Here is a 25905-nt window from a genome sequence, read left to right on the forward strand (position 1 = left end):
GACCTTTAATTTGTCTTTTATTACATAGTGGTTTACAATATTGTTACGTGGTATAATGTATTTAATAGATTTATTTAAACCTTTACAAAAAGTGACTTTTTAATAGTTATACAGACATGTGTTGCTGCTTTATTTGCCTGTAGAAAAATCTTAAATATGAACTATATAAAGTGATTATTCCCTTTGTAAAATATTAATGTAAACTATTTGGCACCAAGCGACATTTTAATAAATAATCTGAGAATTTGAGAACATTAATTATGCCACAGTTAAACATAGGCTTTAAGTAAAAATAGTATAAAAATGAGCTCTTAACAACATGCAAATAGTAAAAGCAGTAAACAAAATGCTATTAAGTAAATATCTTTGTTCTCTTGTTTTTGTTTTTTCAGCCTAAGCTGTGTGTGGACTCTTGACAGAGAACACTGAGGGGACACTGAAGGGATATACACTTATACATTATTCAGGGAGCACCTTTGTCTCGATAAACCCTCATTTGCTGCAGAGCATCAGGCGTTTTGTGTGAGCCTCAGATGTCCATCCTTGGGTTGGTTTCACCTTGAGCTCGTTTGGCACTAGAGCGGCGCGTTCATCTTCGTCCGCAGGTGGCTGCCTCCGCCTCGCTCTCTCACTCAGCTCATAAACTGCGTGTAGCCCTCTGCGCCGGTTACTATGACGTCCATCCAGATGCGCATGGCCTCAGGAGACGGAGCCACCATGAAGTAGAGGCGGTCGTGTGTCTTCACACAGAAGGTCAAACATGGGTTTGGGCTCTGGGGACACACACGGGCCTTTAGTAGAGACAAGAGCTGCACCTGTTGCTCCCTTTGTTCACATGGACTGAATGTGCCACAGCAACAAAATGTATAGAGCCGATAAATACACAAGGTCACATGGGACTGTCAAATTCAGCAGTTTTGGAAGACAAATACATTTACTGCTCACAAAAACAACTACCATAGTGAGAAAATGACATCTGGATTTTTTAAAATAGTAGACTTGATGTATGTAAAGTGCTCAGGCAATCTAAGAACAACATTTTTTATTTTTTTTTTTAAATCCCACCATATGTTTCTAGATATTGTTTATTTGTATTATATTTTATTTAGGAAGTTAAGCAGTTGGGTATTAGAAAAGTAAAGCAGCACTAAACACTGACTGAACAATAACAAAAAAAAATGGTTTGATATTTTATTGATGATTCTAAAAATAAATAAATAATAATAATAATATTTTAACATTTGGGCAGCGGACAAAGCTGATCATGTCTTTTAATCCAAAATATGAATCTTACGCACATGTAACTTGGGCCCCAGACGGCCCCTTGTGTAATCTGTAAGGGATGAAAGAGCTTACCTTGTAGGCACTGCGCAGGTGATCATAGTAAACCTCTTCAATAGCCTGGAAGTAAATGAGTCCTTTCAGCTTGGTCTCGTGCTTGTCTGCAGAAGAGTAAAAAAGAGAAATTAAGATACAAAATATTACGTCTTACACTGATGCAAGACCCTGCCATTACAAGAAGAAGACATGAAAACGGGCCGCTGAGTGAAACGCATATCACACAAGAGTTTTAAATTAAATTCTAAAAAACCCAAATAATTTTTTTACTTTAAAATGTCCAGATATTCTAATACATCACGCCATTATACTATTTGATACATTGCACTCAAAAAAACTAAAGCATATTGTTCAATCTTCTACATTTTAGGACACCAGCAAATACAAAATTAGGACGATAAAAATCTTCCACTGGACTGGATTGAGACTTTCTGTTTTTCTTTTGGAGCAACTGTCCAACTCCAGAAATTTCAGGTCCAATTTGAATCCAGATGTTGAACAAAGGAGAAACGATCCCCTCTAGCTCACTGTGTCTATGAATATGTATGTAAAGGTATGAGCCGCCAGTATCAGAAGACGGCTTAATTACAAGTACAGGTCTATTTGAAGCGACGCCCCAAGTCTCAAACATCTTATTAATCTGACTTGTTTTCCTCAGTTGCACTTGCTTGTGTGTTTTAGCCTTTTCTCCCACAAGCCATGTTCTTTCATTGAGATCTTAGACAAAAGGAAAATGTGTTTCTTTAGGTAGAAACCAGGTCATAGTTTGCATCTGGTCCTTTGATTACATTTATCAAATATCCTGGAGCACTTTGAAATCAACGTGTTGTGAAGAGTTTTGCAGCTTTAAGGAAAAAAATATTATAGGACAGTGGTTTTCAAACTTTTCTTGCCAAATACCACCAGCAATAATCTGTATGACAAAAAATAAAAATAAAATAGGAAAAAAATCAAACTGAAATGAAGACTAAGACCTTTTCAATGACCGAAAAATTAAGCTGCAAGAACAAACTCAATTGTGAAGTATCCTCCATCAAGTCCATAATTCAAATTAAATGAAGCCCACATTTTAACCAGAACATCATTTATTTTCATCGTTCATACACATGATCACAAAGCAAATTTATTTATTTTTATTCCAGTCCGACTTTTCTCTGTCCCTTCTTTCCATAAGTTAAATCTGCTTAGTAATGAGTTAAATGTTTTTGAAATGTGAGTTTCGTTTTATTAGTCACGAACAAGCCAGAAGCTAGCCTCCTCCCTGAGAAAAACACTTTTAGAGAAAGACTTGCATCTTGTTTCATCACCATCATCATCACCATCATCATCGTCAAGAGTGAGGGGGTGACGAGGCTAGTCAAGTCAATGTAGCCAGCCACGAGTAGTAATAGAATTGATACTTCATTATCGATACGACTGTAACCAGCTGTGTCAACGCGCACGTGGACTTGTACACAATCGCACCACAGTGAATTACATCACAAATGGACATGCAAAAGGCTAGTGATATTTTAGCTGTGATGTGCTACGTTTGGATAAAGAATACGTCGTCTTGATGTTACAGCTAAATTTAAAGGTGCACTATGTAACTTTTCTGGTATATGACCTACCACCTTCTTGTCTCCATGGAAACAAATGTGCCAACCTACTGTTTATTTCATGTTAGTGTTTTTACTGCTCAGAAATACTTTGAAAATCATGCATTCCTACAGTGACTCTTGACAGATCTGACCTGTAAGCTGGCCTGGTGAAGTCACCTGCTTGTCTCTATGGAGATATATAAGTTTCATGCTATACGGCGGAACATTCTAGACAAAGCAATAACATCTCCATCTTTCCAGCAGAAAGTTACACAGTGCAGTTTTTCTTCTTCTTCTTGTCCCTAAAACACAATTGAGTTTGTTTCTTTGTTACTTTTCAAAGGCTCAGTGGAGCTAAAGGGCAGAAGGTAATGAAGTGCCCACAGGTGACACGTGGCTTAACTTCAAACTACACACTACTGCAGTGATTTATTGATGCTCTTTTTGGTTGAGCTTCAGGCCTTTTCATTTCAAATGTAACAGTGCACATGATGATAACCTGCGAGCTGTGTCCTTCCTCTCAAAGGAAATTGTGCCCAGGTGTCAGTGGGGCTGCACAATATATTACAATCAATATAGATGTCCTCTGCAAAAAACTAAATACTCTTTCTTTAATAGAAAAATCTTGTTGTATGTGTAGTTGAGACCTACAGGTATGTTCTGAAATGCATGGGATTATTGCATTAGTTTGTCAATTCACATTTCAGTCTTTTCTTTAAACATATATCACAAATCTAACTGCAGTTGCAACACATAATTAGATTTTTTTTACAGAACTGTGTAGCCCTAGTTGTCAGAGTAAAATACTGAACACACTAATGAACACATAACTACTATACCTGCGTAGTAGCAGAAGTTCCTCTTGATGCGGTCAAAAACAAACCAGCGTTTCTTCCATGATTTGATTTTCCCGCCCATTTTGACCAGGTGACCTTTGCACATTTTCTCAGTGAGGATGATGAAGGGGCAGGTGTCGATATTGTGGCCGGACGATTCTACGTGAGCGCGCAGGTCAAACTCCTCTTTCAAGTTTGGTAGATAGCGTGTCATGGGCCGGGCCTGTAGGAGAATAACATAGAAAGTGAAGATAATGATAGACGTTTATTCTGTGCCTCTGAACATTATGTGAACAGTCCCACACGTTCAGCTCTTCAGAGTCTTGATCTTAGTCAGGATCAAACCATTACATTTTCTGATTCGTCTTTGAATGTCTCTACCAACTGAGCTAGTCGAAAGGAATTTCCCCTTTAAAAATGATAAAGAGATAAAAAGCAAGAGGGAAGGGGGACAACTTGTGTTTTTTTCAAGATTCACAGATTTCTGTTCACCTGGATCTGACGCTGTGGTTAATTTGAGGAAAATGTGCATATTAAAGGTGCACTATGTTACTGCTGGATGTGACACCTGCTTGTCTGTCTGGAGATGTTATTACTTTGCCTGGAATGTTCCCAATATGGCTTTAAATATATATAGTTTGCACTTATTAAATGACATGTGCTTTCACAAAACATACCTTGAAAAACATGTATTCTTATTGAAGCGGTCTCGCCTTTAGGCCTGTCACAATAACAAATTTTGAAGAGTGATATATTGCTTAAGAAAATATAGACAATAAACAAAACATTGAAACAAATGTATGCAACTGGCACAATAACCTTAAAACACAATTATCCCAAAAACCCTATCCTAAATCTACAAAATAGTTAAAAATACAACACAGCTGCAATAAATAAGTTAAGATATTAAATACTTAGTAGTTAGGTTTTATCTAAAATTAGATACAAACTGTGTATTCAATCCCCCTAAAGCGTAGATCTCATGGGAATACAGATAAATAACAAAAAGTTCCTCATTAATATAAAGAAACAGTACCCACGATAAATATTGACCTCCAACAATTATCGTTCCACGTATCATTTATTGAACGATAAGTCAGTATGGTATTTATCATGACAGGCCTACTCGCCTCATCACAGATCTGACCCATAACTTGGCCTGCCTGTGTCACCTGTGCCTCCATGAAGATACTGTAGATACGTCTGATGACTTTTAATGACATACTGTGGATTCCAGGCAAAGCAGCTGAGATAAGCAGGTGGCGGACACTCCAGAAAAGTGACATAGTGCGCGTTTAAAGAAGTATCATTATATATCTGTTTACATAAGTAAAGCCCATTATAATTCATGTGTTCAAAGTAATTGTTTTCTTCACTAATGACTTCAGTTCCATGTGATTGTTTTAAAGGATTTGCACACAGTTGTTTTCTCATAACAGTTAAAAGCACAGATTAAAGCCGTGAGGATGTGTACAATGGCCTGTTACCATCTCTGTGCATGATCTGAACGCCTTTGATCTGCCCCTCCTCTCCTCCACTGACCTGAGAGAAGTGCTTCTCTCTCATCTTCACCTCCTCCTCCACCAGCCTCCTCCTGTGGGCCGCCTCGTCCTGCAGCCGCCTCTCTGCCTCCTCCCGCCTCCTGCGCTCCTCCTCCAGGATCTGCCTCCGCGCCTGCACCTCCCTCTCCTGGGACCCCCGCGCCGAAAGAAAAGGCACACCAAATAACAAGGAGCAAAGGAGGAATATGTTAAGGCTGGGCAAATATTGCAATACAAAGTAAATGAATGTCAAGAGGGGGCACCGGAGAATTCCAGTCCCAATCCAGGGTTTTGTAAAATATATCCCCATGGTCTGTACAGAGACATGTGAGCTTTGCTGATGAAAATGATCCTTTGCAGCTTTCAGACATTCATTTTCAGACATGTAGACTTAAAAGATGACTGTGATTCGGTATGATTTAATACCTGCCTACTTTGGTTCCACTTGTAGAAGTAACACAACTCAATAAAAGTTTTACATTTAAAGTTACTGTACGCAGAACACTATTGACTCTTGAAGATAGTTTATCTTTATACAAGTAAAGTGTATATGAACAATGTAGAGGCTTTAGCTCAGTAAGTGACACATTTATTTATTGTTTTCTATTAACAGTATGCAGCTTACGTGTGAACTTTAAACCATATATGGGACTCTGTGTCCTTAATAAAAATATATAGTAAATAATTTGTTTTTTGTCCTGCAATTAGAGAAACGAGGACAGATGGTCTCCCCCAACAGAGCAACAGGCGGCACGACAAATGACTGAGTTAAATATTTATTCTTTGTTTTAGTGATAATTATGTTTTTATCATCCCAATAATATGTTTTATGGTAAAATAAATAAATAAATACATAAAAAATAATGTACCAGAAGTTATTGAAAACTTGATATTTCCAGACTCACTCTGTTTTCCATGAGCCGGGCCTTCTCCTGCTGTGCCTCCCTGAGCATCTTCTCCATCTCATCGATCCGCTGGGCCTCGAGAGCGCTGCCACAACAGCACACAAAGAAAGCAGCTGGTGATCATTCTGTCACTAACACTGACAAACAAAAATCACTGAGCACAGCAAGAGTTTTCCCCTAAACAAAACACACACTCACACTCTCTGGATGTCTAACTTCACAGATGGGACACTTCAAAATGGTTGGCATGGTAACAGCTAGTGTACCCTTCTCATGTGAGGGTCCATAAAAACATGTTGTCAGAGGAACAAAGCGGTGACCCTTCTCCAGGGAAACGGGGCAGACTTAAGTGTTCCCATGGAAACAGAGCCAATTGCTCATTTCCAGTCTCTCACCTTTCCGGGGAACAAGCGGAGTTACCAGCAGACACACTGGTCTCCAGACTGTCTGAGCTCTCCAGACTCAGGGTGTCAAATGCCTGGCTGCCAACAGGGGGCGCATGGTGGTGCAGAATGGAGTGATGGACTGAAGAAGAGGGGTCTAGACATGAGAAACATCATTATAAAACTTACATAGCCTCACAGTGCCCTCTTCTGATGCAGATAAGACTCTGCATTCTGAAAAGATAAACTTCATCCAATAGCTGGTCCAAAGTGCAATAAGGCCTTTCAGTGAAGATGTAAATACACAGTACCTTTGCTCTGAAAAGACAAATATTTCCTTGACTCTGTATCTAAGGGATTAGGGAGGTCTTTCAACACCAACTGGAAGTCCTATAAAATAAGTATTATTTTAGATGCATAATAATAATTAATGTGTAAGAGTAAAAAAATTGTACCAACCTTGGTCGTTTTGTCATGTGAAGTTCCACCATTGCTCACCTGAGAACTAGATATGACTTGTGCAACCTCATCTTCAGATTTAGATTTTTGTAACTGTAAAAAAGGGCAGAAAATTTACTAGAAAAAAAAAAATCATGTTCAATAATACACTTTATCCACTGTAAAAACAAACATGTTCACATTAGAGCTCAATCTATTTGTCCACTAGAGGGCTCAGTACTGTTTACAGTCAACCATCAGTAAACAACACCTCCATAAACTCCATTGTTTCTGGAGTTTATGACCTCTGACCTCTGGACGCAGGAGAGATTTACCTGCGCATGCCTTCGCGCAGAGAAAGATTTGGCGGGCAGTGGGGGCGGGCAGGACTGGGGCTCTCCAGCAGCCATGATGTCCTGGTACCAGCGCTCCAGGTTAATAGGAGGCAGTTCAGGTTGATTCTAAGTGACAAGAAGCATTCAGCCAAACTCAGCAGTAAAGCATCAGAAACAGCCATTTATCATCACAGTGCTGTCAGTCAGAGCAGTGTTCATTTTGTCCACTAAAATATTTCATCATGGTTATATTTTTTCTGACTCAAACTAAATAAAAAAGTAACCATCATGACTAAAACTATGGCGTCAAATAAATTTGATATTTTCATACTGATGTTTTCATAGTATAATAAAACATAACTCAATTTAACTGAATGAAATAAGCATGTGGAGACTAGTCAAAATCAAAATTCCACATTATATATATATATATATATATATATATATATATATATATATATATATATATATATATATATATATATATATATATATATATATATACACACACACACACACACACACACATATATACATATATACATACACACACACACTCAATGTCCATGGAACACTTGTGTATGTGTTATGGATTCAGTCGGGTAAATTAGCATGATGTTTTCTTTGACCAAAACAGGAATTAAAAAAATTTAAAAATAAAAAATAAATAAAAAGATTTTATTAAATCTTAACTATAAATGACTAAAATTTAATTTAAATTTTATGTCAAAATGAACACTGTCAAAGAGTAAAAATAAACATAATGACAGATGAACAAACCTGGACAGTGAGAAAGGAGGAGGGAGCAGGTGTGTTTGAGTGACAGGTGAAAGTAGACTCAGAGGAGGCGAGCTGGAATGATGCAAGAGAAGTGGAGGGAAAGTGATTGAGCCTCTGCAGCCCAAAGATCTGGCTGAGCTGACTGACTGTAATGTACTCCTGTGACGTGAGCCGCCCAGTCACAAACAGAAAGCACAGACACGGAAAGAAGAGAGATTATTAACCAGCAATGAATTATTATTATTCTGGTGAAGTAAAGAGCCACAGAGTTTGTACCTCACAGGGCACAGCGAGAGACAAGCAGTGCAGTGTGGCAGGAGAGGATGGAGGCTGCATGGAGCCACTTCCATACATCTTAAAGACATCAGAAAGCCTGAGGTATTCCTATTTTTTGACCAAAACAAAAAGTTACACCACCTTAAGATGGTAACGGAAGATTACACATGCAATATAACACTGAGTGTTAGTTTATTAGAATACTAATACTTTGAAAATGTATTTTGTTACCGAATTCCTTGAATAAAATGTATTTTATAACATATTCATATATGATCTAATCAGAGTAATACTTTGAATACTTCCACAGCTGCATTATATTACAGCGAAAAACATGGCACTGGATTAAAAACAGCTATGTACTTAATCCATGTGCAACAAACAGACCATTTGTTATGCATGTTAATCACTAACTAGTCTTTCAAATACAAATGCAGTTTCAGGCCTAAATTGCAAGATCAAGTGGCACTATGTATTCTGGCACTATGTATTCTTTTCATTTTTGGAAAGTAACTGTATTTTGAACACCACCAAATGAAAGAGCAGCTGTACCGGAATACAGTTACTCCAAATGAGTATTCTGAATACATATTTTCAGTATGTATTTAGTTACTTCCCAACACTGTCTAGGAGACACTGCAGGATACATCAGTTTAGTCAGAAGAGAAAAGCATGGTTTTTGCTCCATTTACCTCTTGCAGCCTAACGGGGAAAGGGTCAGTACTGAGCTCAGGAGAGGGGTTACAGGAGGACAAGGAGGAAGAAGAGGGACCTGAGCTACAAGAAGCACCCTCCAACAAAACAAGATCTGATTCGCTGATGTGAAGAAAGTCCTGTTTGAAAAGGTTCATCCAAATTAAACAGATAAAATGTGTGTCTGTATTGTCCATACGTTACCTCTGATTTGCATGAAAACACGACTTTAACTTTACTCACTTCTTTGATGTTGCTGTTGGGTGTTGGAAAGTTCTTCCCTGTTAATGTCTGATAATTCTTTTCCAAAGCACACAGCCTGTCCTGCTCCTAAACAACCCAGAGGCATCACCAGATGAACACACCAGCATTAAAGGTGACAAATATGTTATTTTTGTGTATTTAGTATAAAAGCATATACTGCAGTATAACGTGACTTGATAATAGAAACAGGTTAATTGACATCCTGTTCAAAATGGCAGACGTAATAGACCTTGCCTCTTCATGGTGACATTTTACTAGCATTTACGATTTGTGTTTTATTATTGAAAAAAAGCTATGTAACATTTTTAAATAGTTAAAAATTAATCAAGCATACTTGAATGATTTGAAATACAACTTTGAGTATGCATATGATGAGGGAACAGTATAATAACATAAAGCTCATAAAAGTCAATTTTACATAATATGCCCCTTTAACTAACTGATCTTACAATAGTATGTAAATTACCTTTTGCAGCAGATGCAGGTTCACAGTCCGTTCCCTCATGATTCTCTCACATTCTTGGACTGCCTGGAGTCCCAGCTGTTTCACTTGAGCTTCCAGTGCTGTTACTTTCTCCTAAAAAAAAGTAGTGTGATTAGCTTGTCATAACACATATCCTCTAGGGCTGTAGTTGTGTGGATATAGTACTGAGTATTATATCCATATTATTGAATACATGCTGCATGTCCTATGCATTGATTAGTCAAAAAGCGGACAACAAAATCTCTCAAAACTATTATGTATCTCTATGATCAGACTAGGTATCTGACCCAAAGAACAGTGACAAGACCACAAGGGTTCACACAATTACAAATATCTTTACAACACTTAAAGTGTCAATTGCCAGATTAAACTCATAATCCACTCCCAAATCTCAAACTAAATCCCTCTAAACCTGCTCCGCTCTGCTGTGGTCCATACTATAATCTCATTTCAAATATTTTGATTGACTGAGACTTCATCGACTGATTAATCTACTAATGGACTGAAGTACTACAGCTCTATAGTCCTCCTGTGTGCACGTTTATGTCAGCCTGACCTTCCTCTGGGCCATGCTGCAGTGATGATTGGCCTTTTCTTGTAGGAGTTGAGAGCTCTGAGTTTCTCTCCTCTCGTCCAGACTGCTCTCCTGCTCCAGCTGACAGAACTCCAGCTCCTCAAACTGTTTGGTCCCACAGTCCAGCGCCTCTGCCTTCTGCCCCACACACAGTAATATTATCGACCATCAGTGAGTTTACCAGGTACTCTTCACAACACACCACAAACACGCACACAGAAGCACACATGGTCAGACTTAGGACGGTTAATAGTGTTATGTGTCTCAATTAGGAAGTGGTTTAATACAATGTATGTTGACAGTACAACATACATCTACAATGTTTGTGGAGACATGCTAACTGTACGTATTACTAGGAGTGGGCGATATTCCCAAAAAATCATATTACTTTTTTGCCAATATTAGAGCCAAGATTATCTGCCAATAAGGGGAAACAAAAGCCATCTTCTTCTTTTAAGAATTCACACCTAACTATTGTTGGTTAAATCCACCTGACACATGCATGACAGAGGCTGACCAATAGATACATATATTAAACCAAAAAGCACTGATTCACAGACAAGATCTCATCAAAAAACAGATTGACACAGGATCAGATCACAATTAGATGTTTTGTATTCACTATATCGCCCAGCCCTATTACTTATCACAATATAAAACTCATCTCCAAAGTTAATGCACAAGCTTTTGTTTCAGCTGTGAAGATTTTGAAGAAAGTAATCTGCAGCCATACTTTTGCACTTTATTACTACTATTTCATAACTCACTGTTGCCAGCCAGTGGGCTGTGTGAGAACACTGACCCTGCTGAGCTGCTCCTGTAACTGCCCCTTTAGAGACAGGGGGCACTTATCAAACTGCCTCTTCAGCTCATTGTACTCATTCCTCTGCATTTCCAGGGCCTTCCGCTCAGCCGACACTTTAGCCCTCCCCTAAAACAGAAACACACACACACACCGGTCCACATTCAACACACAACAAGGCAGGGGAACAAAAAAATCAAAAAATGAGGAGCCATGCCTTAGACGGTTAAGTAAAGAAACTTTCATTAAGTTAGCCAGGAGGGGGTGGGGAACTTTTACAAGGGATGGATTAAAATCTATAAAGAATTAACATTGTTATTTTCAGACAAACATGCAATTTACTTTTAATTTTTACATAGTGTCATAATTGCAGGAGGGAAAACAGGTCTGTATTCTCAGATAAAATCTACTAAACTAACTTGAATTCTTAAAGGCCTGCGTCTAAAGTTGTGCGTATCTTGTGTGTGTGTAAAAAGCATAACAAAGCACAGGTGCTGAGTATCTTGCTGACTGTTGTCCATGCATTCATACAAATAAAACACAAATACCCTTAAGGTATTCACTGTATGACAGTGTTTTATCAGGGGTCCCTACCTTGTCCTTCTCTATCTGGGTGGTCTTGTCCAGCTGACTGAGTTTGAGCTGCAGCTGAGCGATGACTTTGTGTTCAGCCTCCACCTGCTCCTGCTCAGCCTGCTGTTCGGCTTGTAGCAGGGCCTGTTCCATCTCCACCTGTGCACAAACATACAGTGAGCTATTCCATCTATCAGAGTCAAACAAACAGTGGGATAGTGCTGTGGTGCGTTGGAGGCCTGACCTCATGTTTGGTCTCTGTTAGCTGCAGCTCTAGCTCGCTAACTTTGTGCTTCAGTTCATCTACTCGCGCTAAAATCCTGCTCCTCTCGTCCTCCAGGTACTTCTTCTCTTGACCAGCCAGCAGCTCTGCACACTACAGCCACAGAGGATGTTTTCAATAAGAATCCACACAAACCAATTAAAGACAAATTATGCTTTTTTCCCTGTATTTAGAAAACTATAACATAAGTAGATCATTTTTTGTTTGTGTTTGTTCTAAAATGTTCTAAACTGCTTAATAACAGAAAATCTACCTACTTCTTTAAACCCTACAAGGGTTTAAAATATTTTGGAATAATCAGAATTTAGCATTGAACAATGGGTGGGGATAGGGGTAAGTGAAAAGAAACCTTTTCTGAGCACTCAAACATGCATGAATCAATTGAAATACAACTTTCAGTAAGTTTATAATGAATGAGCACCACTGTAATATCATAACAGTGGATTTTCCATGTTCTGTTACCTCCTGGTGTGTGCTCTCAGTGCTGCTGGACTCCTCTCTCTGGCTGCTCTCATCCACATCTTCAGGTGGGACCCTCTCTGTGGTGCCCCCGATCAGCCCTGTCCTGACCATGGTGTCCAGGTCCAGAGCGCTGTCCTCCTGGTTGTACTCCGCACACAGATTTAAGATGGCATCCAGTCTCTGCCGCTCCTACACAGACATGTTTGTTATAGAGCGTACTTTGAGCACATGAGCTATGGCTGTCCTTGTCTGACATTGGGCCATTTAGGCAGCTGTCCCACGACGGACATTGACAAGTGAAACCTGAGCCCGTAGGAGCCAAAGATCATGTCATCTGTTCTGGAGAAGTTTCTTTTATGTTGCTGATGAAAACGGGCTTATGGGAGACAATAATAAAATAAAACTCAAGACAATTATACAAAAATATATATCAGCCATTTTCCACTTCAGAATCTAGATGAATGGGTTTATTTTGTCTGTGGCCAAGCTGGTAACAATAAAATATGTTTGAGACTCAGTCACAAAAACAACTGTTGATCAACTGTTGTGAAAGAGTCATTAACAATCTCAACAGAAGAACAATTGTTTCAGATGATATGTTGAATCTCTGTTGTTGTTGTTGTTGTAATTTATTTGTTTGTTTTGTCTAGAATTTAAATCATATCCCCCAAAAACCACTACATGAATTTAACTAAAACAAAGGCTCATTTGTGAATTCTTAATCATAACAACAAAGTAACTGTGTTGAACGAAGAGGAACAACATTTTGCATTTTGGTTTATTTTACCTGCATCAGAAATTTAAATTGGTTACATGACATTTAGCCATCTGTCTTAAAATGTGATGTGGTAGTGCATCTCAATCCAGTGCTGTGTTTGTCCATTTTATCTGTGAGTACACAGACATGTGTTTAGATTACACATACAACTGTTTGTATAATGGTTTGCTACTTAACTGTTGATAAAAATTTACCTTTAAAAAAGAAACATTATTTGAGTGTAACAAACAAAAGAGGAAAACTTTTAAGTGAACCTAAAACAGCAGAATAGACTGTGTACATTTAAAGAGTCTGGACATACCAGCGGCGGGTGACAGCATGAACCTTACTGTCACTCATTCTTCTGTATTTACTAGAAACTTTTCAGCTCCTGAAATAGTTTGTTGGTGCGCGGGAATAGTCCCGCCCCTTCCCTGCAGTACACTCAGCTGTTTGGGAGTTAAGAGTGGCAGGAGGTGTGAGCAGTAACTGGATACATAATCTTTCTAGAATCATAATTACTCAATAATACATAATACAACTTTACAGAAAGTGTTTTTGTGGTTGTGCTGTTGCACAGTGAAAGTACAGGTTGTTTTTTGGTAAATATAGTGTTGGATCAGAGCCAGTTCCTGTGGAGCTTAAGAAGAGCTGAAGAATGTTCCCTCTGTGTCAGTCAGGCCACAGGAGCCGCGATGCCAGTGCTACTCTGGGGAGATGAGCTGTGGCTCTGGGCCAAGAGCTTCAGACGAGATATCTCAATGCAGACATGTCGCCTGTGGGCACTACAACTGCTTCAAGTAAAAATAAAAGTGCTTGTTCTTTTTTGGTTCACTAACCTCTGTGTGCTCTTTTGTGCTGTACTCACCAGTTTCTCCATCTCCTGCTCACGCAGACGCTCCTCTCTCTGATGCCGATGGTACTCCAGGAGCTCTTCCTCATTGTCACTGATCTCAGAGATGCTGTTCTTACGTTCTCTTGGACATGGTTTTGTAAAAGTTGATTCCTTGTTGCAGCTTAACTTCATGGTGGAGGTTTTCCTTTGGTTTTGAGGGCTAGGTAGAGGAGAGGATCTAGCAGAGCTTTGCCTCAAATGTCTGGTCCCGGTCTCTTTGTCCTGCCCTGGGACAGGTGACTGGCTCTGTCCATGCAGGGTCCTAATGGGTTCTACTTTTGAAGAGGTTGTGAGTTTGCGTTGGCCCTGTGGACTCCCCAGTACTGGTGTAGTGGAGAGGGGTGAGGTGGTCCCTCTCCTGGAGGTGTGAGGACTGATAGGAGGGCGGCCTGCAGAAGGGGAGAGCTCTGAGGCCTTAAGTCTGTGCTGAGGGGGGGCGGTGAGGACGGGGCTGGGGGGTCTCTTCTGCAGAGTCTGTGTTTGGGGGCCGGTCGGAGCAGAAGGGAGCACACTGATGGAACATAATCTTTGTGTCATGTTATCTGGGATGTAGCCAGGCCTATTGTTTGGTGTAGGACTTGGTGAAATGTCTTCCCTCGTGTTCCTCAGGAGCTTTGGGCTTTCCTGTGGTGTCTGTACACCAGTGTTTAAGAGGAAGGTCCGTGGATAAGGCACAGGCGGCTGGTGTAAAGTGGGCATGCGAGGGGGCACTGGTGGAGTCTTGTTCCCTTCATTCTGACACAAAAAGCTGCCAACATTTTCATAGATTGACTCTTCTGTAGTATCACTTTTTCCATTTAGCAATGCAATATTAGAGCCCTGAAGAGCACTTGGTTTGGTTGTTTTATCCACCTGGGACAGAGAGTCTGGAAAAGGTTTGGATAAGTTGTTTATTTTGAAGTTGTTGTTTTTAAAACTTTGGTGGTTTCCATTTGTGACACCGTGCAACTCTGTAGAAACAAAACAAAACAACACTTGAGCATTCCTCTGAAATAAATAACTGGCATTCTTCACAAGACAGATGTAACAACAAAGCAATACACACAAGCACACACAACCACACACAAGTATAAACACGCATACACAAGCACACACAAGCATACACAAGCACACACAAGCACACACAAGTATACACAAGCATACACAAGAATACACAAGCACACACAAGTATACATAAGCATACACAAGCATACACAAGTATACACAAGCATACACAAGCACACACAAGCATACACAAGTATACACAAGCATACACAAGAATACACAAGCACACACAAGCATACACAAGCATACACAAGCACACACAAGCACACACAAGCACACACAAGCATACACAAGCATACACAAGCACACACAAGCACACACAAGCATACACAAACATACACAAGCACACACAAGTATACACAAGCATACACAAGAATACACAAGAATACACAAGCACACACAAGCACACACACAAGTATACACAAGCATACACAAGAATACACAAGCACACACAAGTATACACAAGCATACACAAGCACACACAAGCACACACAAGCATACACAAACATACACAAGCACACACAAGTATACACAAGCATACACAAGAATACACAAGAATACACAAGCACACACAAGCACACACAAGTATACACAAGCATACACAAGAATACACAAGCACACACAAGTATACACAAGCATACACAAGCATACACAAGCATACACAAGAATACACAAGCACACACAAGCATACACAAGTATACACAAGCATACACAAGAATACACAAGCACACACAAGCATACACAAGTATACACAAGAATACACAAGCATACACAAGCACACACAAGAATACACAAGCACACACAAGCATACACAAGAATACACAAGCACACACAAGCATACACAAGTATACACAAGCATACACAAGAATACACAAGCACACACAAGCATACACAAGCACACACAAGCATACACAAGTATACACAAGCATACACAAGAATACACAAGCATACACAAGCACACACAAGAATACACAAGCACACACAAGCATAGACAAGAATACACAAGCACACACAAGTATACACAAGCATACACAAGCACACACAAGTATACACAAGCACACACAAGTATACACAAGCATACACAAGTATACACAAGCATACACAAGAATACACAAGCACACACAAGCATACACAAGTATACACAAGCACACACAAGCACACACAAGTATACACAAGCATACACAAGCACACACAAGCATTCACAAGTATACACAAGAATACACAAGCACACACAAGCATACACAAGTATACACAAGCATACACAAGAATACACAAGCACACACAAGAATACACAAGTATACACAAGCATACACAAGTATACACAAGCATACACAAGAATACACAAGCATACACAAGCACACACAAGAATACACAAGCACACACAAGTATACACAAGCATACACACAAGCATACACAAGTATACACAAGCATACACAAGTATACACAAGCATACACAAGTATATACGAGCATACACAAGAATACACAAGCATACACAAGTATACACAAGCATACACAAGTATACACAAGCATACACAAGTATATACGAGCACACACAAGTATACACAAGCAGACACAAGTATACACAAGCATACACAAGTATATACGAGCACACACAAGTATACACAAGCATACACAAGAATACACAAGCATACACAAGTATACACAAGCATACACAAGAATACACAAGCATACACAAGAATACACAAGCATACACAAGTACACACAAGCATACACAAGTATACACAAGCACACACAAGCATACACAAGCACACACAAGTATACGCAAGTATACACAAGCATACACAAGTATACACAAGCATACACAAGCATACACACAAGTACACACACAAGTACACCCCTATAAGCACTTGCACACACACAACTATACACACAAGTACACACACAATCACGCACAAACACAAGTACAAACACACACACAAGTACATACACAAGCACACACACAAGCACACAAGTACACACATAAGACAACCTGTTGAACTGTGAGTGTTTGGTGTTCAGTCTAAAGAATTTGTCCATGATAATAATAACAATAATAAATAAACAAATAAATAACAATAACAATAACAACAATAACAACAATAACAACAACAACAATAACAATAATAATAATGGCAGACTTATTACACATATTAAAATAAGTCTATTTCTTCTTCATGGCATCAGTCTCTTGATATCTATTTTGACTTTATTATTACCGTTTATATTTTTGCTCTTTATTATTATGTTGTGTGAGCTTCTGTGTCCAAATCATTTCCCTTGTGGATCAACAAAGTTTGTCTAAGTCTATTTTTACCATGTTTCTATTTAATGCATCTTCAGTTATACACACAAGTTGTACTAAGGAGGACTGTATATAAACTTGTAAAATGCACATATATAAAGCTCAGTGGCTGGAATGATTCGCTCCTCAGTTGTGTCGTAATCCCACAGGGATCTGGAACTGCTAAATATAAAGGCATCACCCTGAACTGTACCTCATTGAGAGCAGATGAAATCAGGGCCTGGGCAGGAAGGAGTGGGTCTTACACACAAGGCTGGGTGTGGTGCCACATTATACTATACAGCACACACTGCACAAGCCAAACCGTTAAGGTCAGAGGAAAATGGCTTTTAAATACCATCTCAACAACACAAGGCCGCAGGAGCCACTTAGCTACAAAATAATACTCTATAAAAAATCTCCTTAACAATGAGGTCACAGAAAGTGAAAAGTGGATTAGTGGGCCAGAGATAATTAGTTCAGAACAAGCTATTTTGAAAAGTGCCACACACACACACTGATGTGAGCCTATGACATAAAGCACAGAATTATGCACTTTTAAAATAAACATACTGCTATAGCTTTTTAAAAAATTACTCTATAAATATTGAGTATATTTTAAATTATGGGGTAAATATGTACCGGTTGTATTGGTCTTCGTCATGGTCAACACTTGGCTCGCAGGCAGCATGCTCTTCATCCTCAAAGCCTCCTCTGGGTGGTTAAAACGGAAGAAAGCCGACTGACCAAAACACAACATGCACCCTGTTGAGTTGAGACAAAAAAAAAAATCCGTATTAAGGTATTATTATGTGAGGTACCAGGTTTTTGTTAAGAAAGTTACTACAGTGATGTAAATAAATGTTCTTAAAGTATAGTTAAATCCACTGCAATCATAATCTTACCATCCAATTAACAGTTAAATATCCAAATAGTGTTGCTGCAAAATCTCTCATCATCAAAACATGTCCTCTGTGTTCTATATGATGTGTATAAAATAAAGCAGGTTCAAAGCATTCATATCCCAGAGCAGCTGCCTCCACAGTGCCCTCCACACACTGGCGATCGCTCAGATTCAAATGACAGTCCAGAGGAGCGGCTGGCCCTGGTCCCACGGAGAGGGGTCTGAGGGGGCGGGGCCTCCAAAAATGACTACAAGAATCTTATGCTGTTTGTGCATTCTCATTTACAGTTATGCACATTTACTGATCATATTATCTTCTGTATCTATGAAGTAAGTGCTATGCATTATATTATTCAAGGGTTTTGTACGGCAGGAAGTGGAGAACACTCACAAATCTTTTATTAAACTCCTGTTACCCCTCACATGTAGTATATTTAGTACAAAAAGTTCCAAAATGTGCTATATTGTATTTGTACAGTACTTGTGCATTATATTTTACCATTTCAATTTCCATATATGAACTCGTCACAGTACTTACAGAATATTAATGATCTTTTAGAATACTCAAAGCATTATTCAGTAGCAACAAAATGTTTTCTTAATATTATTCCTTGTGTATTGTAATTGATTAGCACTACTACTACTATAATTTGTTGCTACTTCGCTGATACTGCTGCCTGCTATATTTCTACATCTTAACCCCTTCTACTCATGACAAATATTGCGTTACTCAACAAGACTCTAAATATATTAATAAAATGTAATAATAATAATAATAATAATAATAATAATAATAATAATAATAATAATAATAATAATAATAATAATAATAATAATAATAATAATAATAATAATAATAAGCATTCAGGGCATCAGTTATGAAAAAATCCACTAATAATAAATGTTAAAGTTTGCCAGTGCCTTGTGTGAGCCGGTAGGGGTTGGTGATGGGCAGGCCGTCCACAGAGCACTGGTGTCCACATGGGTACAACGTGATGGTGCCTCCCTGGTTCTCGATGTAGCAGTGCTGAGGTGTGATCCCGGGACCCTGCAAATGGATATCCGTGACCCCGCAGCCTAACGTGGTCCTGCCTGGAACATCATGAAAACATTTTGTGTTACTGGAGAAGTCCCATGAATACTTCAGGGAGGTATTCATAGGCTGAAGTTCAAAGCCAACACAGATGCAGCAGCCGACGGGTCAAGGCCAGTGGGTGAATGGGCAATATGTTTAACGTAAGCAACAGGTGCACTGAGAACAAAGATGCTGTGCCATAATATAAACACATTACTAATTATACAAGCTGAATGCACTTTCTTATGTTTCTAATATATTTGACTAATACAAATATAATCTATATGTTCTACAGTTGTTTGACAAAGTTGAAGCTCACATGCTGGGCTTACCTGGAGGCAGAGGGAGCAGAGTGATGGCTGTGCTCAAACGTCCACTTCCCAAACTAACCAGGTGAGGGCGCTCTGCCTGCACTTTTAGGGACTTGCCTGTCTCAATCAGATCCAAAGGAGTGCTCTGGAGAAACATTCAGTAACATGTTCATGTATGACTACCCTATTAATTACAAAATACTTCAAAAATAAGACATCATGGCATCAATTTTCAGTATAGAATAGTTCTGTTTTTTTGTTCTCAGTCTCTTTGTTTGCTTGCCATCAAACATTAAGCTCTATACATTTCTACACATCAAGTAAGAAATAAGTACATCACTTACACACATGCACACACACAGACTAAACCCCAAACTAGACTAAACCAGGACTAAAAGAGGACCAAACCAAGTCTACATGAGGACTACACTGAGCTCAAACCAGGACCAAACAGGACAGGAGTGAATGCACCCTAACACTCTAATACAGGCTGTAATTAAGTTACAACAATGATTCATAACCCTGAATAAAAGTGCCTACTTAAACACCCACCTCTAGAACCTGATGAGTCTGTCTCGCAGGGTCCACGTTGTTCCTCCTCATTCGCTCCATGTCATCTGGACTCTCACAGTGATCTGACACATGAAAATCCTGACCACAGAAACGCACAGACACATATAAAATGAGAAAAGTCGGCGATGAATGGGAGCAATGGGACTGTGCTACTCCAGTTGTACTACAATAGGAACAGTGCTTTCCTTAGAAATCTTTCTGGCCTAGTTAAAAGCCCATGTGACCCAATGATTATAGTGGGCCATTGTTTCCCTAGAACACCGCAGATACAACCCATGAGGAAGCTGGTATCTACTCAAGCCTCAATTAAAGAAAGATTAGAAATATAAATTAAACTGGAGGGGACAAGGTGTGTGTTTTTGGTCCTAATATAAAGTCATGAGTTTGTTTTGTGTGCCCGTCTGTTCGTTTGTCTGCTCTCCATGTGTTCAATGACGACTGTGATTGTTTTGATGAGTCACTAGAAACAATATACTCAAGATCTCCAGACAGATACCACAGCCACAGTTAGGCAATGGGATCTGAAATACTGCAGAATTAACACAGAATGTAATTATATATATATATATATATATATATATATATATATATATACACATCGTAAAATGGTTCATAATCTTTTTCAGTTAACCTTGTCTTCCACCATGGCCCGCATAGTGTTTGGAGATATCACTGCAGCATTCCAAGAAAAAGGAGACACAACAGTCTGCTACACAGCCTTGTTTTGGCTAAACTAGAGAAATAAGCTATATGAACTGTTTCAATTTGCTTGGTTTTAGACATCACAGAACTGCACAATGCAACACAAGTGCACAAAGTGGTATAAAAAGGTTCAAGGTTGATGTGTCTTAAAAGTTGCAGTATATTAAGGCTGGCTCATATAGAATGATGTAGAAACTGGTAGTTATTTATGAGAAAGCACATACATGTAGTTTTAAAACATGCATAGGCCTATTATTGTTTTCATTCAGCTGTATTCTTATACTGCTCCACATTAATTGCCTTTGTCTCTCGTCTTCTATTATGATCTGTAATTAAACTCCACTTCATTCACAAACACACAAACCACATGACCAACAAAAACAAAATGTGTAACCTCTTCACGGGCCAGTGCTGTCATCAGTGATGTATTAAAATTAGGCAAAACCCCATCCACAGCTGCTATAGTCCCAGAATGGCCCTGGCTGCTGCAGACAACAGGGCGTTCTCTCTCTCTCTGTCTCTCTCTGTCTCTCTCTCCCTGTCTCTCTCTTTTTCTCTGATGTCACCTCACAGACGGAGCCGGCTCTATAACAATCAGGAACAGTGTGTAGGAGCCCTGAGGAGACCCGCTGACATGCTAGATACGTCCCCTTTGTCTGACCACAGCCTGTCAGCACTGGCCTCTGTACGCCCAGACACAGGACCTGAGAGTGGGCAGGGGGACTGACTCATGCAGTACATACTAGGTTCTTGCACATATGTTTCTGCCCCCACAAGCCCCTGCAGTGACTGGAGGCCCACGCCCATGGCTGGAGAATAGTTTTAAAGCATGCAAATGTAGGGCCTTGGTCTGTACTCTGTCATTATGGGGACAGTTATGCCCTTCAGAGTTGCCATGAGCTGCTGAAAATAGACACCACCACCAGCCGCACAGTCTGGGCTGCTACTTTTAAAGCGAAATCCCTTCCTAGGAATAAATGTGGTTTATTTTGGCCAAAGACTCTACAATCTATTTTAAACTTTGCATAAAGGCTGATAAAAGTGAATAAAGTGGTAGTTTGAAAAATGACACAGTTGCCAGGTGTGTTATCAAACGAGTAAACAAGCCATGCAACACTTACCATTGTGTAAAGATTAAATTAAGAATCTCATTGGTTTGTTCTGATCCAAAGAGCAGTGTCCACATGATGTTTACGTCTTGAGTCTAGCTTTTTTCATTCACACCGATCTCCTTTGAGCTCCTCTGCTCCCCCCCCCCCCCCTCCCCTCCCCTTCTCCTCCCTGTCCCGGTGCAGAATTACAAGTTACAGGGGGACATGTTATCAACACACCCTGTAAATCACTGCATTAACTATTTTGCTCTTAATGTTGGTTCCTTCCATATCCAGAGATGACAAGGTTGCAAATAAATGGTTTTATCGCTCAAAAATTCAATATAATCCATGAAAGTTAAAAGCAGCATCTATTTTGAGTTGTTATTTTTAAGGGAGGTGCATGGAGGGGAGATTGGAGTGGAGATTCTGACTTGCCAAGGTTTGGGATGTTTTTACTGTAGCATTGAGGGGGATATTTTGGACCACACCTGATGATGATGAGAAGAAGCTATAGGAAAAGCAGGTGTTAAAACCTTTAAAAGTGCAAACGGGAAAAGACATGTGGCAACACATTGGAAACTAATTTTTTTTTTTTAAACTGCTGTGGACCAGCTGTGTAAGAGGAACAACCAGTTCAGATGTCCACAAAAAGGGGGCTTGTGAAGACATCTCAGAAGACATCCCACAAGATGATTTGGCTTAGAAACAGAAAGAGTGGGAGAAAGGGCTACACTATTGATCTCTGAAGGTTTTTCCCATGGATGAAGCCAGGGAGGATAGGGACAGGAAGTGATGATGAGTCACAGAGGAAAAGAGAAAATAAATAAACAGCAACAGCAGCAGCGAGTATCCAGATGGTGCTTGAGTTATAAGTTGTGATGTGGCGTTAGCATATATGTGATTTACAGCACTGGCTATCAGACCTTTCACACCAAACACCACCTAAAGATTTGCTTCACCAGAGCTAAACCAGGTGCAAAAGAGCACTGGACAGGGCAAATTGGTCTGGAATGTAAAACTCACTGTTGCTACAGTAGTTCTACCCAAAAGAAACACGTGTGCGTTCATTTAGGTCACAATGTTAATGTGATTATTTAATAACTTCGATGTTATGATGTATGCTGTGGTACTTGCTTCTTAAAATAGCCCATTGCATTACCTTATATCTGGAACTAATCAGTGTCTTTTATAATCACCTTTGACCTGATTGTTACCCAAAATAAAACATGCAGTGCATAGCAGCACTTGCCATGAATTTAGGGTAACAATTTTGAAAATGTATACATTTTGTCAAAGCTAAATCAAATGAAAAATAATGTAACTGTGTGTGAAATTATATTTTACCATAAAGACTTACATATTAATCCAGATGGTCTGGTGTTTGTTGGTTAAAGTTAAGTAAACAGGCACAGGGGGAATGCAAACAGAATTCTAGACAGATTTCCTCAACATCTGCCCTGCTGCGTCCCATGAGTAAACAATAATGGTAAACAAGATACATGTTTATAAATCTAAATTCAAATGCATCACCATAAAAGGCTTGACAGTGATCATACATAATATACAGGTAAACAGACACTGAATTATGTTCACAACACAAGCATTAAGCAAATATAATACAATTAACAAATTACCTTTATTCTAATTTCAACAAGTTAAAATTTCAATAAATACATATCTCTGAATACACAAAGGATAAAGGCAACTGAATGTGTCTTTACCTGTGGGCCTACAGGCGAAGAGCATTATGTTTAAAAGCCTCTCTCCAGAAGCTGTCCCTCTTCAGTCCTGTGTGTGCTGCTGCGATTCAAACTTTGTGTTGGATCCTCCCCTGTTTTCCTTCAGTCCCATCTCTTCCCACTCTCAATCAGCCTCTTTTCCCAACCATTTGAGACGGCCCACACAAGTTTCCATAAAGAATGTATTCTCCAAAACAAAACGGTGTTTGTGATAACTTTAATCAAACCATGACTCTTTAGACACAAGTCATTACATATCTGTCCACCCCAAATAAACATAAAAACTAAACTGTTATGAGCCATATTACTTATACATGTGTGTATACCTACACACACATTATATTATAAATACATTTTATATAGCCTAGAAATGCCACAAAGGAAATCATAGTTATTACAGCAGACGTGGACACTTCTTAATGAAGAATGGAGTTTGAACAGACAAAACATAATTGATTCAGGTTTTAATTTTAAACGAGAACAATGGAGCCTGGTTAGAACGGGTCAACAGGAGGCCAACTGGAGTTGGAGTTAAAGTTTTATAGCGAGGACAGATCACTCAAGTGTCTGTAGAGGCGATCACACAGGAGGCATCATTGTAATGAGTGACTGCCCCCTTGTGGCGTGAATATGAAGTAGCTGCAGCCATGTTCCTCATCCTCAAACTCCAGTCCGGCCTCTAAACTGCAGGTTACAGGGCTGCAGGCTCCACAGCTGCAGGTTACACCGCTGCACTGCTCCTTTTGCGGTCACGCACTGTTACTACGCAAAGTCCCAGTATACACAGATGTGCGGCACACAGGAAACACCTGCAGAGGCCGTTGTTGTGGCAGTAAAAACACTCGCTTATCAAACTTGTGCCTAACTGCATGAACCAGCGGGACGCGTCCTCACTGGGGGATGGTCAAAGTCTTTTGTCCCAGAACATACCAGAAGTTTCTTTCTGCATTTTGATCTCCCTTAAGTGAAATGACCCGTGAGTGCGGACGTTAGCTAAAATGAAACTTAACATCGAAACCGTAACGCATTTATTGAACAATAAACAAGGTGAACACAGAACAGAAGAGTTGCAATTTGCAGAGGTGTGTGGCCCTTAAAAGGGCCTTTGTGTTAAAGTCTGAGTGTTCATGCTAGTACTCCTGGGACTGAGAGGAGGCCTTCTTTCCCGCCTTGCCGGAGCTGGGGGCAGCAGCCTGCCCGGTCTTCTTGGGCAGGAGCACGGCCTGGATGTTGGGCAGCACACCGCCCTGAGCGATGGTCACTCCGCCGAGCAGTTTGTTGAGCTCTTCGTCGTTGCGGACCGCGAGCTGGAGGTGGCGGGGGATGATGCGGGTCTTCTTGTTGTCTCTGGCGGCGTTTCCGGCCAACTCCAGGATCTCAGCGGTGAGATACTCGAGCACGGCGGCCAGGTACACGGGGGCTCCGGCTCCCACCCGCTCAGCGTAGTTCCCTTTGCGCAGGAGGCGGTGGACACGGCCCACGGGGAACTGCAGCCCGGCACGGGAGCTGCGGGTCTTGGCCTTTGCACGAGCCTTTCCTCCGGTCTTGCCTCTTCCAGACATGTTGGATTGTTTTGTTGTCTCCGCGGTAGATCACAAGTGTTTCGAAGAGCAGAAGGTAGCTTAAAAACCTGACGACCCGGTTATAAATCTGGCCTGTGTGTCCCGCCCACTGCTGGGATTGGCTCTCCGGGTCTGCGGTTGCGCACTGTGATTGGCTGTTTAGATCACGTGGGGAACGTTAACCAATACGGAGACTGCACAGAGAGGCTCGTTAAAAGACGAGGCGTGAAGGCGTGAACGGAAATGATCAATAACCAATTGGGATTTCTCCCTCCAGCTTTTAACTTTTGGCGGGGCTCTGGAGTGGTCGAAATGTATTAATGATTATATACTATTACCTACGATTAGTCAGTGGTCTAATTATGACACAGTGGTCCTAACTGTCGAGTGCTTCATGCATGTACTATGCAATGAGGGGCA

At 40.0% G+C, this 25905-nt stretch overlaps 2 protein-coding genes across 5 annotated transcripts; both read right to left on the reverse strand.

Annotated features, from left to right (window-relative positions):
• On the reverse strand, positions 1-23994 carry phldb1a (pleckstrin homology-like domain, family B, member 1a). Of its 4 annotated transcripts, none has more exons than XM_055226400.1 (25): positions 23906-23994; positions 20368-20466; positions 19837-19960; positions 19351-19521; positions 18168-18290; positions 14173-15149; positions 12548-12736; positions 12047-12178; positions 11824-11961; positions 11230-11358; positions 10410-10565; positions 9836-9946; positions 9349-9435; positions 9105-9245; positions 8413-8520; positions 8137-8295; positions 7357-7482; positions 7043-7135; positions 6895-6973; positions 6596-6740; positions 6201-6285; positions 5297-5443; positions 3758-3977; positions 1357-1442; positions 1-773 (listed from the first exon to the last, which is right to left on the reverse strand). In XM_055226400.1, exons 2-25 carry the CDS (start codon positions 20425-20427, stop codon positions 633-635), a joined length of 3927 nt encoding a protein of 1308 aa, XP_055082375.1. In that variant the 5' UTR covers positions 20428-20466; positions 23906-23994; the 3' UTR covers positions 1-632. The 4 variants fall into 4 exon arrangements, with proteins under 4 accessions (XP_055082375.1, XP_055082373.1, XP_055082374.1 ...); XM_055226398.1 differs by lacking the exon at positions 23906-23994 and adding an exon at positions 22212-22327; XM_055226399.1 differs by lacking the exon at positions 23906-23994 and adding an exon at positions 21485-21597 and having other exon boundaries at positions 7082-7135.
• A 405-nt stretch (positions 23995-24399) lies between these two features.
• On the reverse strand, positions 24400-25574 carry LOC117381825 (histone H2AX). Its single transcript, XM_033978854.2, has one exon. It carries the CDS (start codon positions 25483-25485, stop codon positions 25054-25056), a length of 432 nt encoding a protein of 143 aa, XP_033834745.1. The 5' UTR covers positions 25486-25574; the 3' UTR covers positions 24400-25053.
• Positions 25575-25905: the final 331 nt, after the last annotated feature.

This window comes from Periophthalmus magnuspinnatus, chromosome 14, assembly GCF_009829125.3.
Source record: "Periophthalmus magnuspinnatus isolate fPerMag1 chromosome 14, fPerMag1.2.pri, whole genome shotgun sequence".
NCBI lineage: Eukaryota > Metazoa > Chordata > Actinopteri > Gobiiformes > Gobiidae > Periophthalmus > Periophthalmus magnuspinnatus.

Coding starts and splice junctions, on each gene's coding strand:
- LOC117381825 (XM_033978854.2), bottom strand. CDS start 25,485: ATGTCTGGAAGAGGCAAGACCGGAGGAAAGGCTCGTGCAAAGGCCAAG.
- phldb1a (XM_055226398.1), bottom strand. Junction 19,961..20,367: donor AGACTCATCAGGTTCTAGAG/GTGGGTGTTTAA, acceptor ATGTTTCTCCAG/AGCACTCCTTTGGATCTGAT. Junction 18,291..19,350: donor CCCCTACCGGCTCACACAAG/GCACTGGCAAAC, acceptor TCAACTCAACAG/GGTGCATGTTGTGTTTTGGT.